Source organism: Eumetopias jubatus, unplaced genomic scaffold (genome assembly GCF_037043125.1).
Source record: "Eumetopias jubatus isolate StellerSeaLion01/CBP00866 unplaced genomic scaffold, mEumJub1_p1.0 scaffold_6, whole genome shotgun sequence".
NCBI classification, from domain to species: Eukaryota; Metazoa; Chordata; class Mammalia; order Carnivora; family Otariidae; genus Eumetopias; species Eumetopias jubatus.
The window spans coordinates 148,682,571-148,696,113 of record NW_028274812.1 but is presented as its reverse complement, the minus strand read 5'-3'; the positions used below and the strand labels follow the sequence as shown (position 1 = coordinate 148,696,113).

The following is a 13,543-nucleotide window of genomic DNA, read 5'->3' as shown; positions in this document are numbered from 1 at the left end:
GGTGGGAATGCAAACTGGTGCAGTCACTCTGGAAAACGGTACGGAGGTTCCTCAAGACATTAAAAATAGAGCTACCCTACGACCCAGCAATCACACTACTGGGTGTTTACCCAAAGAATATGAAAACAATAACTCAAAAGGATACATGCACCCTTATCTTTCTTGCAACATTATTTACAATATCACAATATGGAAACAACCCAAGTGTCTGTTGATAAATTGATAAATTAGATGATAGATGAGTGTGTACACACACACAAACACAGTGGAATATTACTCAGCCATAAAAAGAATGAAATCTTGCCATTTGCAGCCACACAGGTGGACCTAGATAAAGAGTATTATCCTAAGTGAAATCAGTCAGTCAAAGAAAGACAATACCATATGATGTCACTCTCATGTAGAATTTAAGACACAAACACACATAAATAAAGGAGAAAAAAAGAGACAAACCAAAATACAGATTCTTAACAATCGAGAACAAAGTGATTGTTACCAAAGGGGAGGTGGATGGAGGGATGTGAAACAGATGAAGGGGATTAAGAGTACACTTTTCCTGAGGAGCACTGAGGAATATACAGAATTACTGAATCACTCTATTGAACACCTGAAACTAAGATAGTACTGTATGTTAACTCTACTAGAAAAAAAGATTTATCTTTCAGTAACCTATTTGAAAAAGCTTTTGCTGGGCAATGTTCATAGGCCCTACTTGGGAGTATTTGCTCTACAATAATTGTTCACTCTGCGCCTCGAATTCAAATTTCACAGAGTTCTTATCCTTTACCTGTTAATCCTAGCTCTTGGGAGCCACGGTCCCTTTATGTCCAGACTCAGCACCTATGCATTCAGGAGCCTACGTAGAGACCGATGCCACTTCAGAATCCAGGAAGCTATTACTGTTTCTGTTTTAGTGTGAGATGGTCAGAGTGTGGGACAGGTTTCAGAGTAGGTTTGTGACGTATCCTGGATCTCTAATTCAATGGTCATTACCTGGATCCATGTGGCTAATAGCTTCCCTGTGGATGGGCTTGCCTGCCTCCTATCCGGATAAAGTTTGTCAAATGTCACAAATTAAATACAATTACAAAGCATCCCAAATTATATACCAGATGCTATAAACAGCTCCTAAAGAGAATTCCCAAGACGTGTCAGCCTCATGGGATGCTCACACACTGCCCTCCATGACCAGTTTAGAAGGAAACCCTGGCCAGGACACGTATTCTCTGTACTCCTGGTTTCTTTCTTAATGTCCCATGGCCTTGTAATAACACACATTACAGTGACACTGTGTTCAGTGTGACTCGTCTCACGGACTTCCTGTGTTTTTATATCTACCTATTGCAGAATATGATCTCCTCCTGTTGCTAGACCAGGGCCTCACTCACAGAAGGTAGGGCGAGATCTAGGTCTTCCTTCCATAGTCTGAAGCTGGGCAAGCTCACCTCTGTGTTGTCACTGGACAGCTTGGGAGGACTTCCCTCACGCTCCATTCAAAACCATCTTCCCAATCTGGACGTCACAGACATTTCCTCACTGGACCGATGCCCCTCCATGCTAAGGACCACCTTGATGCCAGCCCATCTATAGTGCACATACTCTTTATAGGCTCGTGTATCAGGTCATTAACAACTTAGAGTAAATGAGTTTTGTGTGCCTCTCTTTGGGGAGGAGAAGGGAGTTGGAGAGCCAAGGGACCCCTAATCAGAAGAAGGAAAAAGGGCTCCAGACAATATTCCCATAGTTTCAAATCCAGCCCTGGGATTACAAAGTCCACGCCCACTTCCCACCATCCTCCGCTGACAGTGGCCAGTCGGGTCTGACACACAAGAGCATTCAGGAGCCAAATGAGCTGCTTCTAGTCCCAGAATCCTCCTTCAGCTTCTGTAGCTCTCAGAGCCTGTCTCAACCCCTGCAGGATGCCTTCCCAGCCACTCTGCCCCCACATCCCTCATAGACTCGCTCCACATCCCTTGGAGGTGCTTTTTCTCTCCCCATCCCCACTTTCAAGCCCCAACTTACACAGAGGCAGGAAGCACTGGATGCCATGTTTGCAATCAAAGGAGCAGACACAGGAGGCTGAGGAAAAGGACTTGTGTCCAGCTTATATAAGACCTGAGCTGGAAATCCCCTGCCTGAACCACTGTGCCTGTGCCCTTTGTTTTCATGATGTCGTGAATTTTCTTTCACTTTCACTAGGGCAGAGTCAATAAACAAGAATACTCTCTGATCAAACACATTCCTCTGTTCAGAACCTCCCCAGTTAACAACCCACCACTCCCAGTCCTGACTTATGACTGCCCAGCATGGGGCCCCGGGCCCTTACCCACTTCAAGACCTTTACTACTTGATGGTGATCTCTTGCTGCTTTCGAGAGAGGACCCACCCCATGCCATCACTCAGGGGCCTTCCTGAGAGCAAGGGTGCCCAGGAGAGGACGTAGGAGTCCATGAGGAGTGATGAAACCGTGAGCAGACAGTTCACACCAGCCGGGCAGAGTGGGAGGCATGACTCGAGATCACACAGGATACACAGCCTGCTCTGAGAGGAGATGGGAGTTCAAGTCCCGGGGTGCCACTTGCTACCTTAAGTTGTGCAAGTCTGTTCAACTCCTTAGATGCTTGTTTTCCGGTCTGAACATGAGATGATTGGAGAGAATTCAGAAAACAGCTTGTAAAATGGACCTTACATTCCTGGGTGTTGAGCTCTCTAGCACTGTTCCTATCCTGTCACAGAACCTGCAAACCAAATCTAGTGCTTAGAACAATCCTAGCCCAACAATCAAGTGCTAAGCCCACCTTCCATGTAGCAGAACAGCACACATCGGCTCTCACACGACGGTGACTCTGTTTCCCACCTTCACTGCTGGACACTCGCTACTCCCTGCACTCTCACACACACCCATGATGCTCCTTCCTCCTTGGCTCTGGAGGTTTTGATCGGGACAAAAAAGGGAGGGCACAGGCTGTGTGCCCTCAGCGAGTTTACTTGACTACTCTGATCCTCCTAACATTCCAAAGGAATCACTGCCCTCTCCCAAACTCTCAGGACAATGCCACAAAACACAATCTCAAAAAAGCCTTTATGAAAGGTACTCCCAATTTTTTCAAAGTAAAAATCCCATAAAAATGTCATTATCATCTTTTTTGCTGTGTTCTTAGTGACCATTTACTATACCTTCAGCACCAATAGATGTCAAATGATCCCATTTTACTGCAGAACTTTCCATGCTGGAGAACTTGGGTTTATATAAGTGCCTATATAGAGTAATGGGATCCAAGAACCAATCCAGTATTTCAAAAAAAACTCAACATAAATCAGGTTCTTCTATTTGAAGCTCTTATTAGATAGCCATAAACTTGGAAAATTATTAATTAGGTGTATTTTGTGGGGTAGACATACTTTTCAAGCACACAGGATGGGTGTGAAGGGGGAGGAGTGCCTGATGGAACAGCCTGAAAACAGGGGCCCTGCCAGTCTCCCTTCAGATGCCTCTCTGGGTTCCTATCATGCCCCGCGTGCAGAAACCAAGATTGTGATCTTGGATGCAAATTATTTACCCTCCCTGAAGCTTAGTACTTTCTTCTGTAAGTTGGAGGTTTCACTCAGGATTAGGCTGTGCTACCGTTAAAAAACATGTGAAAAGACATGGCTTTACAAGGACAGAAGTATATTTCACTCCACGTCAAAACCCATAGGTAGACGATTCAGAGTCAGTATGGTAGTTCGCCCCCCAAAAAACTCAGGGCCATGCTCCTTGGAACTCTGCTATTCTTAGCATACAGCTTATATGGTTACGGTCCAAATGGTCATCAGCAGTCGTGCTCTGCTCTCATCTATGCATTGAGCGGATCCATCATGAACCAAGGTCAGCTTCTTTTCATTCCATCATTGTGTCATAAGGTACACCTCCCTCCAAGGCAGATAAAGGTAGTTACAAACTCTAGGACAATCCTCCCACCAAGGGAGTCTATTCCCATTCCTCTCGAGTCTAGGTTGGGCTATGACTGTGTTACGAGAACTGGCGGTCCCACCCTGGTCTCTTACAGCCCTGAGTCATCATGTAAGAAGTTTGACTACCATGTCTGAGGGACCACGTGGGGAGGTCCTAAGAGAACAGGTGGACGGAAAGGAATCCAGAAGAACTGAGACTTACGATTGACAAATCAAGGTACTAAGCATAGGAATAAAGCTTTCTTTGACACTCTAGAGCAGTCCATTTACCGCTTGCACCCCTCCAAGTGATCCCTGCTGATGCTACATGGAACAAAAGAAACACCAGCCAAACTTCCCCTGCGTCCGGCTCACAACATTATGAGATACCATTAAATAGTTGTTGGCTTAAGTCACCAATTTTGGGTACAATTGGTTATGCAGCAGTAGGTAACTTGGAGCACCCCCAGTGCAGCCACTGGTGTGAGTAAATGGAGAGGTAGAAGCAAGAATGTGGATGGCGTGGAGAGCTGAACCACTTGCTTATAGGCCTCGTGCAGCACTCGGTTTTGCTCATTCTTGATCTGGGACATTGTATTTCTATCTTATGGTAATGAAAGCTGTAACTCCTGACCTTATCCCTTGATTGGTTTGATAGAACCCAGCTCATGATGGGCAGTTCCTGACGACCCCATGGACATTTGATGTCCCATGTCTGGAGCCCTGTCTCTACTAAAGCCCAGTAGCGAGCCAGGAGCTTATACACTTCTTTGCAGTAGATAGCATGGCTTGATCAGGAACCCAGGGGTTTGTGTTGTGACTCTCCTTTGGGGGCTTACCAGCAGGAACACCACTCTGAATCTTTTCCCACCACGGCGACCTCTACAGCCTGACGATCTGTTGGATGTGGTGGAGCTACTACCGAGCCCCGTTCTGTTCTGGGCTCCAGTCAATCACTGGAAATAGTCTCATAAATGTAAACATGTTGCCTCTAGAATAAAAGGATGGCAAGGCATTAGTGGTGTTACCCTTAACTGTGTTAAATATGACAAGGAATAATCTGTCCTTTACTTTAGAGGCATGACCTGGCATGCTCCAGACCACTGGCCCTCTAGAAACTTCAGGGATGTGGAGGGCCTTGAGTGTTCACAGGGTTCTCTCTCCCACTCTTGGGAGTACATTTATCTTATCAATACCACCAACATATTCACCAATTCTGGCTCATCCTGCTTGAATAATTATATATCATCAATATGATGGAACCAAGTGAGGTTTCGTGGAATGTACAGAAGGCCCAGGTCCAGAGGGTACTGGAACTGCCTCATATTGTCTCATGAAAGGGCACCTGGGTGCCTCAGTGGGTTAAGCATCTGACTTCAGCTCAGGTCATGATCCCAGGGTCCTGGGATGGCGCCCCTTGTTGGGCTCCTTGCTCAGTGGTGAATCTGCTTCTCCCTCTCCCTCTGCCACTCCCTCCCCACCTCCCCACCCCCCCATGCTCTCTCTCTAATAAATAAATAAAATCTTTGAAAAAAAATATCATGAGAGCTGTTAGATTTTCAGGCATTTTGCAAACCAGTTGTTAAATACAGCCATTAAAAATAAGTCATTATAAATTTGTAAGTGTCATTAAAAGCAGAGATAATATTTAAAACTGATCATTTCCTAGTTATTTTACTATATTCTGTGATTTTTTTTACTTTTATTTGCATTTATTTTATCCAGAATTTACTCCCAGGCCATAAATTTTTGTTTCTTCGGTTTCTTCTGGGATATCTTTTTCTTCTGTGCAAACTCCCCTTCTGGTTTAGGAACAATATGCTCTTTCTCGGTAAGGATCATCTCAGTGTGACAGGGATAGCTCACGTGTGGGTGAATCTGACCTTGAACCAGGTAATCTCTGTCTCATCTTGGGGCTTTGCTCACCTGGATATGCTCAATGACCAGAGAATCTACATCTAAACCCTTAAGCTCAGCATTACTCTCTGCATTTTTAAGCATGTGCAGTAAAATTCAGCACTCTTTTTGGGCCACCAGCCCTGTGTCCAGCCCCACCGTTTGGCCAGGGCACACCTCCCAACTCCACCGTTGTAGCCAGGGAGTGGCGCACGCTGCTTCTGCAATGTGACATCCTTCAGATACTTGGTGGCTTTCCAGATATGCGTATTCTTGATGGCGTGGGCAGTTTCAGGTGTGTTCCTAAAGTGAACACAAAGATTCGAACCTCTTGACTGGCATGATTTTGTAGGATTTTCTGGGCCAAGTGAATAGTGAACTATTTTCAGAGATCACCTCAGGCTGCTTATGGGAAGAGCTATATTTTATGCTAAACTGTGCTTACTGACATCTATTGTGCCTATATGATAAAAAAAATACTATAATATACTGCATGGGGGTGTGTTACCATGTACAGCTCTCCAAATCTGCATTTTCAGTAAAGTCACACCGGCAGCTTAAAATTGGGTGTGGTAGAAATATTCACTCTACAGAAATCAGCAAATAGGACAAACCACACTTTTCTGACTATAGTACCAGCACATGCTGTCCACGTCCCTTTGGACCATGTTATGATGCCAGAGTTATGATATAGTAACATAAATGTACAGTTGTACACACACCACGTAGATGCAAACTGCTTCTCGTCCTCCATCCTGATAGTATTTGAAAACACATTCACCAGTACCCAAGAGCCATGTAACCGAACCCCAAACCACCGTTAATCAGGCATGAAAGCTGCAGTTAGGACAACTACCTGGTTGCATTTCTGGTGGCTCATTGTCTTCTTCCAGGATCTGGTCTGGTGTTTGTAGTGACCAGAGTGGTCAATGAAGTGGAGAGGATAGGAACAACCACCTCCTGCATCAATCTCCACCATTTCCTTTGGGTTGTGATATTGCTCTGGACTTAGTGTCTTTGTGGAGAAGGGAGTACAGATTTGGGACTCCCACTCAGCATCCTCCTACCATATCACTTACTCCACTGGCCCAAGAACCAATGTGGGGATTCTGCCAAACACCAGGTGTATGCATTCCAAGTACACATTCAGGAACTGTAAAAATGACTACTAGGTAGGTCCATGGACCTCACAGAGCCACTGTGATTTGGACCAGGGCCAGGGTGCCATTGATTAGCTGACCCCATGAGCCCCTACTGCAATGGAGGACAGGCATGTTAATGACTCAGCTATGTTGTATGAGCCTTAAACTGTTCCAGCCCTAAGGTTTTGTAATTCTGTGCTGCTGCAGTCAGGTCCAACTCAGACAGAAGTCGATGGAACAGAAGGAAGTTGAGCACTTTAAAAAAGTGGGATCCTACATGATTGGATCAGAGGCTTGGGGGAATATCTAGAAGCCTAGGGGAGTCTCTGGAGTGGTAGGAAGGAGACCACCTTGTTATTCCTGACAGAAAGAAGCAGTGGGGGACCTCTTTACCTACCACAGGGATAGCGAATGCTGGCATGGTTCCTCTAGATAGTCCCCTGCCTCTCTACAACAATCAGGGACTAATTGTCTGTGGACTGTGGGACCCTAAGGTCTTAATAAAATTAATGAGCTTTGTCTCCATAGGATGGGAGTCATGCAATCGCTCCCTCCAGCACCAGATCAACCCTTCTAATCCCTGTGCCCCTGAAACAAGCTACCTTCTCCCCAGCCCAAGGGCAAATGCTGTTCGCAAGCAGGAGCATCTGACCTCTGGGGGCCTCACCTTCCCTGCAGGGACACGGTATGCTGAGGTTGGCATGCAGCCCCTGCAACCAGCCCACTTAAGTTCAAATATCAGCTCTCATGCTCACTGACTGTACTGTCTGAGACAAGGGATTTAATCTCTCTCTGCTTCAGATTCTCTACATCAAAGGGAGAGGGTGCACAGAGTTGCTGTGTGGGTGATCAGAGGCATGCTGGTAAGTGTTTGGCAACCAGTTTGGTTGGGGGAAATACAGCCCCCGATTGAAGGACTAGCCAATTTCTGTGGTGTAAATATTCCTAAAATGGATAGTCCAAGCTACCAATAGTTTAATTCTCTCTCACAAAAGTCCCCAAAATTTAACAGTCAGGAGCTAGTATGAGCCAACTCCAGCACATCCCATGTCCATGTGCCTAGAGAAGTGCGGATTCTGCAACAGACAAATACAAAGACTTCTAAGGGATGGAGACTTCTAAGGGATTCACCTCAATCGAGCATGTTAATTAGTGACAATAACAGCATTATCTGGAGGCAAAAGTTCTAGGACTCAGTAGTTGGAAGTAAGGACCACAAACCAACCAAACATCATCATCAGGACCCTACTTCCCTTCTACTATCTTTAATGAAGGAAGTGGTGAAAGAGGTGGTAATCTGTCTTCAAGATGGGTAAAAAAATTTCAGGACCCTTAGCATGAAATGTTGGAAATTCCAAAAGACACTTCATACCCGTGCTTATTTCTTATTTTGTTACCCTCAGCCTATCCATACTCACAGACTATGCTTACTGACCTATCAATTAACTTATAAATTACTATATACTAGTGCTATGGATTATAAGTATTATTTGGGGTATATAGATCTTAATAAGCAGGACTAAACCACAGAATTTACAACAAATCTCTCAGCCTTCCAAAGGCGATTAGTTTTGTTTTTTTTTTAAACATAATCAGAGTAGGGGCGCCTGGGTGGCTCAGTCGTTAGGGGTCTGCCTTCGGCTCAAGTCATGATCCAGGATCCTGGGATGGAGCCCCACGTTGGGCTCCCTGCTCGGCAGGGAGTCTGCTTCTTCTCTCTCTCCCACTCCCCCTGCTTGTGTTCCCTCTCTCGCCGCGTCTCTCTCTGTCGAAAAAATCAATAAAATCTTAAAAAAAACATTCAGAGTAAATATCAAACAAAAAAGTTTAATAAAGTCATAGTCACTCTTCTTACTCCCAGTGAAATTTTATTTTATTTTTTTATTATTATTATTATGTTCAGTTAGCCAACATATAGTGCATCATTAGTTTTCGATGTAGTGTTCAACGATTCATTAGTTCCTTATAACACCCAGTGCTCATCACAATCTGTGCCCTCTTAATGCCCATCACTCAATTCCTCATTCCCCCACCCACCATCCTTCTCAGCAACCCTCTGTTTGTTTCCTATAATTGAGTCTCTCATGGTTTTTCTCCCTCTCTGATGGCTTCCCATTCAGTTTCCCTCCCTTCCCCTATGATCCTCCACACTATTCCTTATGTTCTACATATGAGTGAAACCATATGATAATTGTCTTTCTCTGATTGACTTATTTTGCTCAGCATAATAACCCTCCAGTTTCATCCACATCGATGTAAATGGTAAGTATTCATCCTTTCTGATGGCTGAGTAATATCCATTGTATATATATATACCAGGTATATACATACCTGGTAGTGCAATTGCTGGGTCATAAGGTAGCTCTATTTTTAATGTCTTGAGGAGACTCCATACGTTTTCCAGAGTGGCTGTACCAGCTTGCATTCCCACCAACAGTGTAAGAGGGTTCCCCTTTCACACCTGCACCCCAATGTTCATAGCAGCAATGTCCGCAATAGCCAAACTGTGGAAGGAGCCAAGATGCCCTTCAACAGACGAATGGATAAAGAAGATGTGGTCCATATATACAATAGGGTATTACTCAGCCATCAGAAAGGATGAATGTCCACCATTTGTATTGACATGGATAGAACTGGAGGGGATTATGCTAAGTGAAATAAGTCAAGCAGAGAAAGTCAATTATCATTTGGTTTCACTTATTTGTGGACCATAAGGAATAGCAGGGAGGACATTAGGAGAAGGAAGGGAAAATGAAGGGAGGGAAATCGGAGGGAGAGATGAACCATGAGAGACTATGGACTCTGAGAAACAAACTGAGGGTTTTAGGGGGGAGGGGGGAGGGGTGATGGGTTAGCACGGTGGTGGGTATTAAGGAGGGCATGTATTGCAATGAACACTGGGTGTTACACGCAAACAATGAATCATGGATCACTACATCAAAAACTAATGAAGTACTGTATGGTGACTAACATAACATAATAAAAAAAAAAGAGGGTTCCCCTTTCTTCACATCCTTGCCAACATTTGTTGTTTCCTGCCTCGTTAATTTTTGTCATTCTAACAGGTGTATCTCAGGTGTATCTAACTGGTATCTCACTGTGGTTTTGATTTGTATTTCCCTGATGGCTAGTGATGTTGAACATTTTTTCACGTGTCTGTTAGCCATTTTTATGTCTTCTTTGGAGAAGTGTCTGTTCGTGTCTTCTGCCCATTTTTTTTTTTTTTAAGATTTTATTTATTTATCTGACAGAGACAGAGACAGCAAGAGCAGGAACACAAGCAGGGGGAGTGGGAGAGGGAGAAGCAGGCCTCCCGCGGAGCAGGGAGCCCGATGTGGGACTCGAGCCCAGGACCCTGAGACCACGACCTGAGCCGAAGACAGACGCCCAATGACTGAGCCACCCAGGTGCCCCTTCTGCCCATTTCTTGAGTGGATTCTTTGTTTTTTGGGTGTTGAGTTTGAGAAGTTCTTTATAGATCTTGGATATCAGCCCTTTGTCTGTAGTGTCATTTGCAAATAGCTTCTCCCATTCTGTGGGTTGCCTCTTAGTTTTGTTGACTGTTTCCTTTCCTGTGCAGAAGCTTTTGATCTTGATGAAGTCCCAAAAGTTCATTTTTGCCTTTGTTTCCCTTGCCTTTGGAGACATGTTTTGAAAGAAGTTACTGTGGCCGATGTCAAAGAGGTTACTGCCTATATTCTCCTCTTGGATTTTGATGGATTCCTGCCTCACATTTAGGTCTTTCATCCATTTTGAGACTATCTTTGTGTATGGTGTAAGGAAATGGTCCAGTTTCATTCTCCTGCAGGTGGCTGTCCCATTTTCCCAGCACCATTTATTAAAGAGACTGTCTTGGGGCCCCTGGGTGGCTCAGTCTTTAAGCGTCTGCCTTCGGCTCAGGTCATGGTCCCAGGGTCCTGGGATTGAGCCCCACATCAGGCTCCCTGCTCAGTGGGAAGCCTGCTTCTCCCTCTCCCACACCCCCTGCTTGTGTTCCCTCTCTCTCTCTGTGTGTCTCTCTCTGTCAAATAAATAAATAAAATCTTTAAAAAAAAATAAAGAGACTGTCTTTTTTCCATTGGACATTCTTTCCTGCTTTGTTGAAGATTAGTTGACCATAGAGTTGAGCATCATTTCTGGGGTTTCTATTCTGTTCCATTGATTTATGTGTCTGTTTTTGTGCTGGTACCATACTGTCTTGATGATTACAGCATTGTAACAGAGCTTGAAGTCAGGCATTGTGATTTCCCAGTTTTGGTTTTCTTTTTCAACCTTCCTTTGGCTATTTGGGGTATTTTCTGGTTCCATACAAGTTTTAGGATTGTTTGTTCCAGCTCTGTGAAACATGTTGATGGTATTTTGATATGGACTACATTGGAAGTGTAGATTGCTCTGGACAGCATAGACATTTTCACAACATTTTTTCTTCCAGTCAATGAGCATGGAACATTTTCCATTTCCTTGTGTCTTCCTCAATTTCTTTCATAAGTGTTCTGTAGTTTCTAGAGTATTGATCCTTTGCCTCTTTGGTTAGGTTTATTCCTAAGTATCCTATAGGTTTTGGAGCTATTGTAAATGGGGAATCGATTCCTTAATTTCCATTTCTTCAGTTACATTGTTAGTGTATAGAAATGCAACTGATTTCTGGGCATTGATTTTGTATCCTGCCATGTTGCTGAATCGCAGTATGAGTTCTAATAATTTGGGAGTGGCGTCTTTGGGGTTTTCCACATAAAGGATCATGTCGTCTGTGCAGATAGAGAGTTTGACTTCTTCTTTGCCTATTTGGATGCCTTTTATTTCTTTTTCTTTTCTGATTTCTGAGGCTAGGACTTCTAGTACTATGTTGAACAACAGTGGTGATAGTGGGCATCCCTGCTGTGTTCCTGACCTTAGGAGAAAAGCTCTCAGCTTTTGCACATTGAGAATGACATTTGCTGTGGCTTTTCACAGATAGCTTTTATGATACTGAGGTATGTTCCCTCTATCCCAATATTTTGAAGAGTTTTAATCAGGAAAGGATGCTGTATTTTTATCAAATGCTTTTTCTGCATCAATTGAGAGGATCATATGGTTCTTGTCTCTTCTTTTGCTAATGTGATCTATCACGTGACAGAGGGGATTTTAATCTGACTGAGGGTAAGTCGAAAGTTTGTTCTTCTCCAAGATGTCAGCTCCTACCTGGCCCCCAACAGTGGAGCACCAGGATGGAAGTTAACCAGGGTCTATACTCCTGGCCCTGGCACCTACTGGCTGGGTGACCTTAGCCATGTTTCTTAACCTCCGAAACTGTTTACTTCTTGATACAGTTGGAATAAGAGCATCTTGTTTGCAAGGTTGCTGTGAGATCCAGGTGACTGGGTAGCTGTGAGGCATGTAGGAAGCACTCCACACATGCTAGCTACTAATAGCAGTAGCAAGTAGCTCTGGATCATCACAAACTCTTTGGAGTGGGCCCCCCACCCATGTCCTGGCTCCCATCACACTGCTGGCTGGCACTCCTGGAGCCCAAGAAACAAATAAATGCAGAAACCACTGACCGACTGTGTCAGGGGGGAAGAGCCAGGAACAAAATGGTAAATGAGAGAGTGTGGAAAAGACAGAGACAAGGGAGAAAAGGCAAGGTGCCACTAAGGAGAGGCCATCTACAGGGACTCAGGAAGGAGTTGGGGGGGGAGCCCCAGGAGAATGAGAGATTCAGAAAAGCAAACAAAGTGATTAGGAAGAAATTCCTACCTTCTGACCCTGGTGGGCAACACCCTCATCATTCTGCTGTCTGTGTGGGACCCCAGGCTCCACTCCCCGATGTACTTTTTCCTCCCTAACCTGTCCTTCTTGGACCTCTGCTTCACCACAAGTTCCATCCCCCAGATGCTGGTCAACCTCTGGGGCGCAAAGACCATCAACTTCCTTGGCTGCTCTGTTCAGCTCCTCATCTTTCTGTTCCTGGGGACCACTGAGTGCATCCTCCTGACAGTGATGGCCCTCGACCACTATGTGGCCATCGGCCAGTCTCTCCATTATACCACCATTATCCACCCCGCCTGTGCTGGCAGCTGACATCCATGGCCTGGGTCATCGGTCTGCTGGAGTCAGTAGTCCAGACACCACCAACTCTCCGCCTGTCCTTCTGTCCCCACTGGCAGGTGGATGACTTTGTGTGTGAAGTCCCAGCTCTAATCAGACTGTCCTGTGGGAACACCACCTACAATGAGATCCAGATGGCTGTTGCCAGCACCCTCATCTTGGTTGTGTCCCTCAGCCTCATCCTTGTCTCTTACTTTGCCATTGCCCAGGCAGTGCTGAGGATTAACTCTACAAAAGGGTGGGGAAAGACATTTGGGACCTGCTCCTCCCATCTTGCCGTGGTCTCCCTCTTCTACAGCTCAGTCATTGCTGTCTACCTCCAGTCCTAAAATGCCTATGCTCGCAAAAAGGGCAAGTTCTTTGGTCTATTCTATGCTGTGGGCACTCCAGCACTTAACTCGCTCATTTACACCCTGAGGGACAAGGAGGTGAAGAGGGCCTTTAGGAGGTTGCTGGGGAAGGACAGGGACGCAAGGGGGAGCTGA

At 45.1% G+C, this 13,543-nt stretch overlaps 1 protein-coding gene across 1 annotated transcript; it reads left to right on the top strand.

Moving 5' to 3' along the window:
* Nucleotides 1–3,858: 3,858 nt before the first annotated feature.
* Nucleotides 3,859–13,543, top strand: LOC114199727 (olfactory receptor 2H1-like). Its single transcript, XM_028091726.2, is given in 3 exon segments — nucleotides 3,859–3,868; nucleotides 12,694–13,008; nucleotides 13,011–13,543. Coding segments are annotated over 3 exon segments (858 nt in total).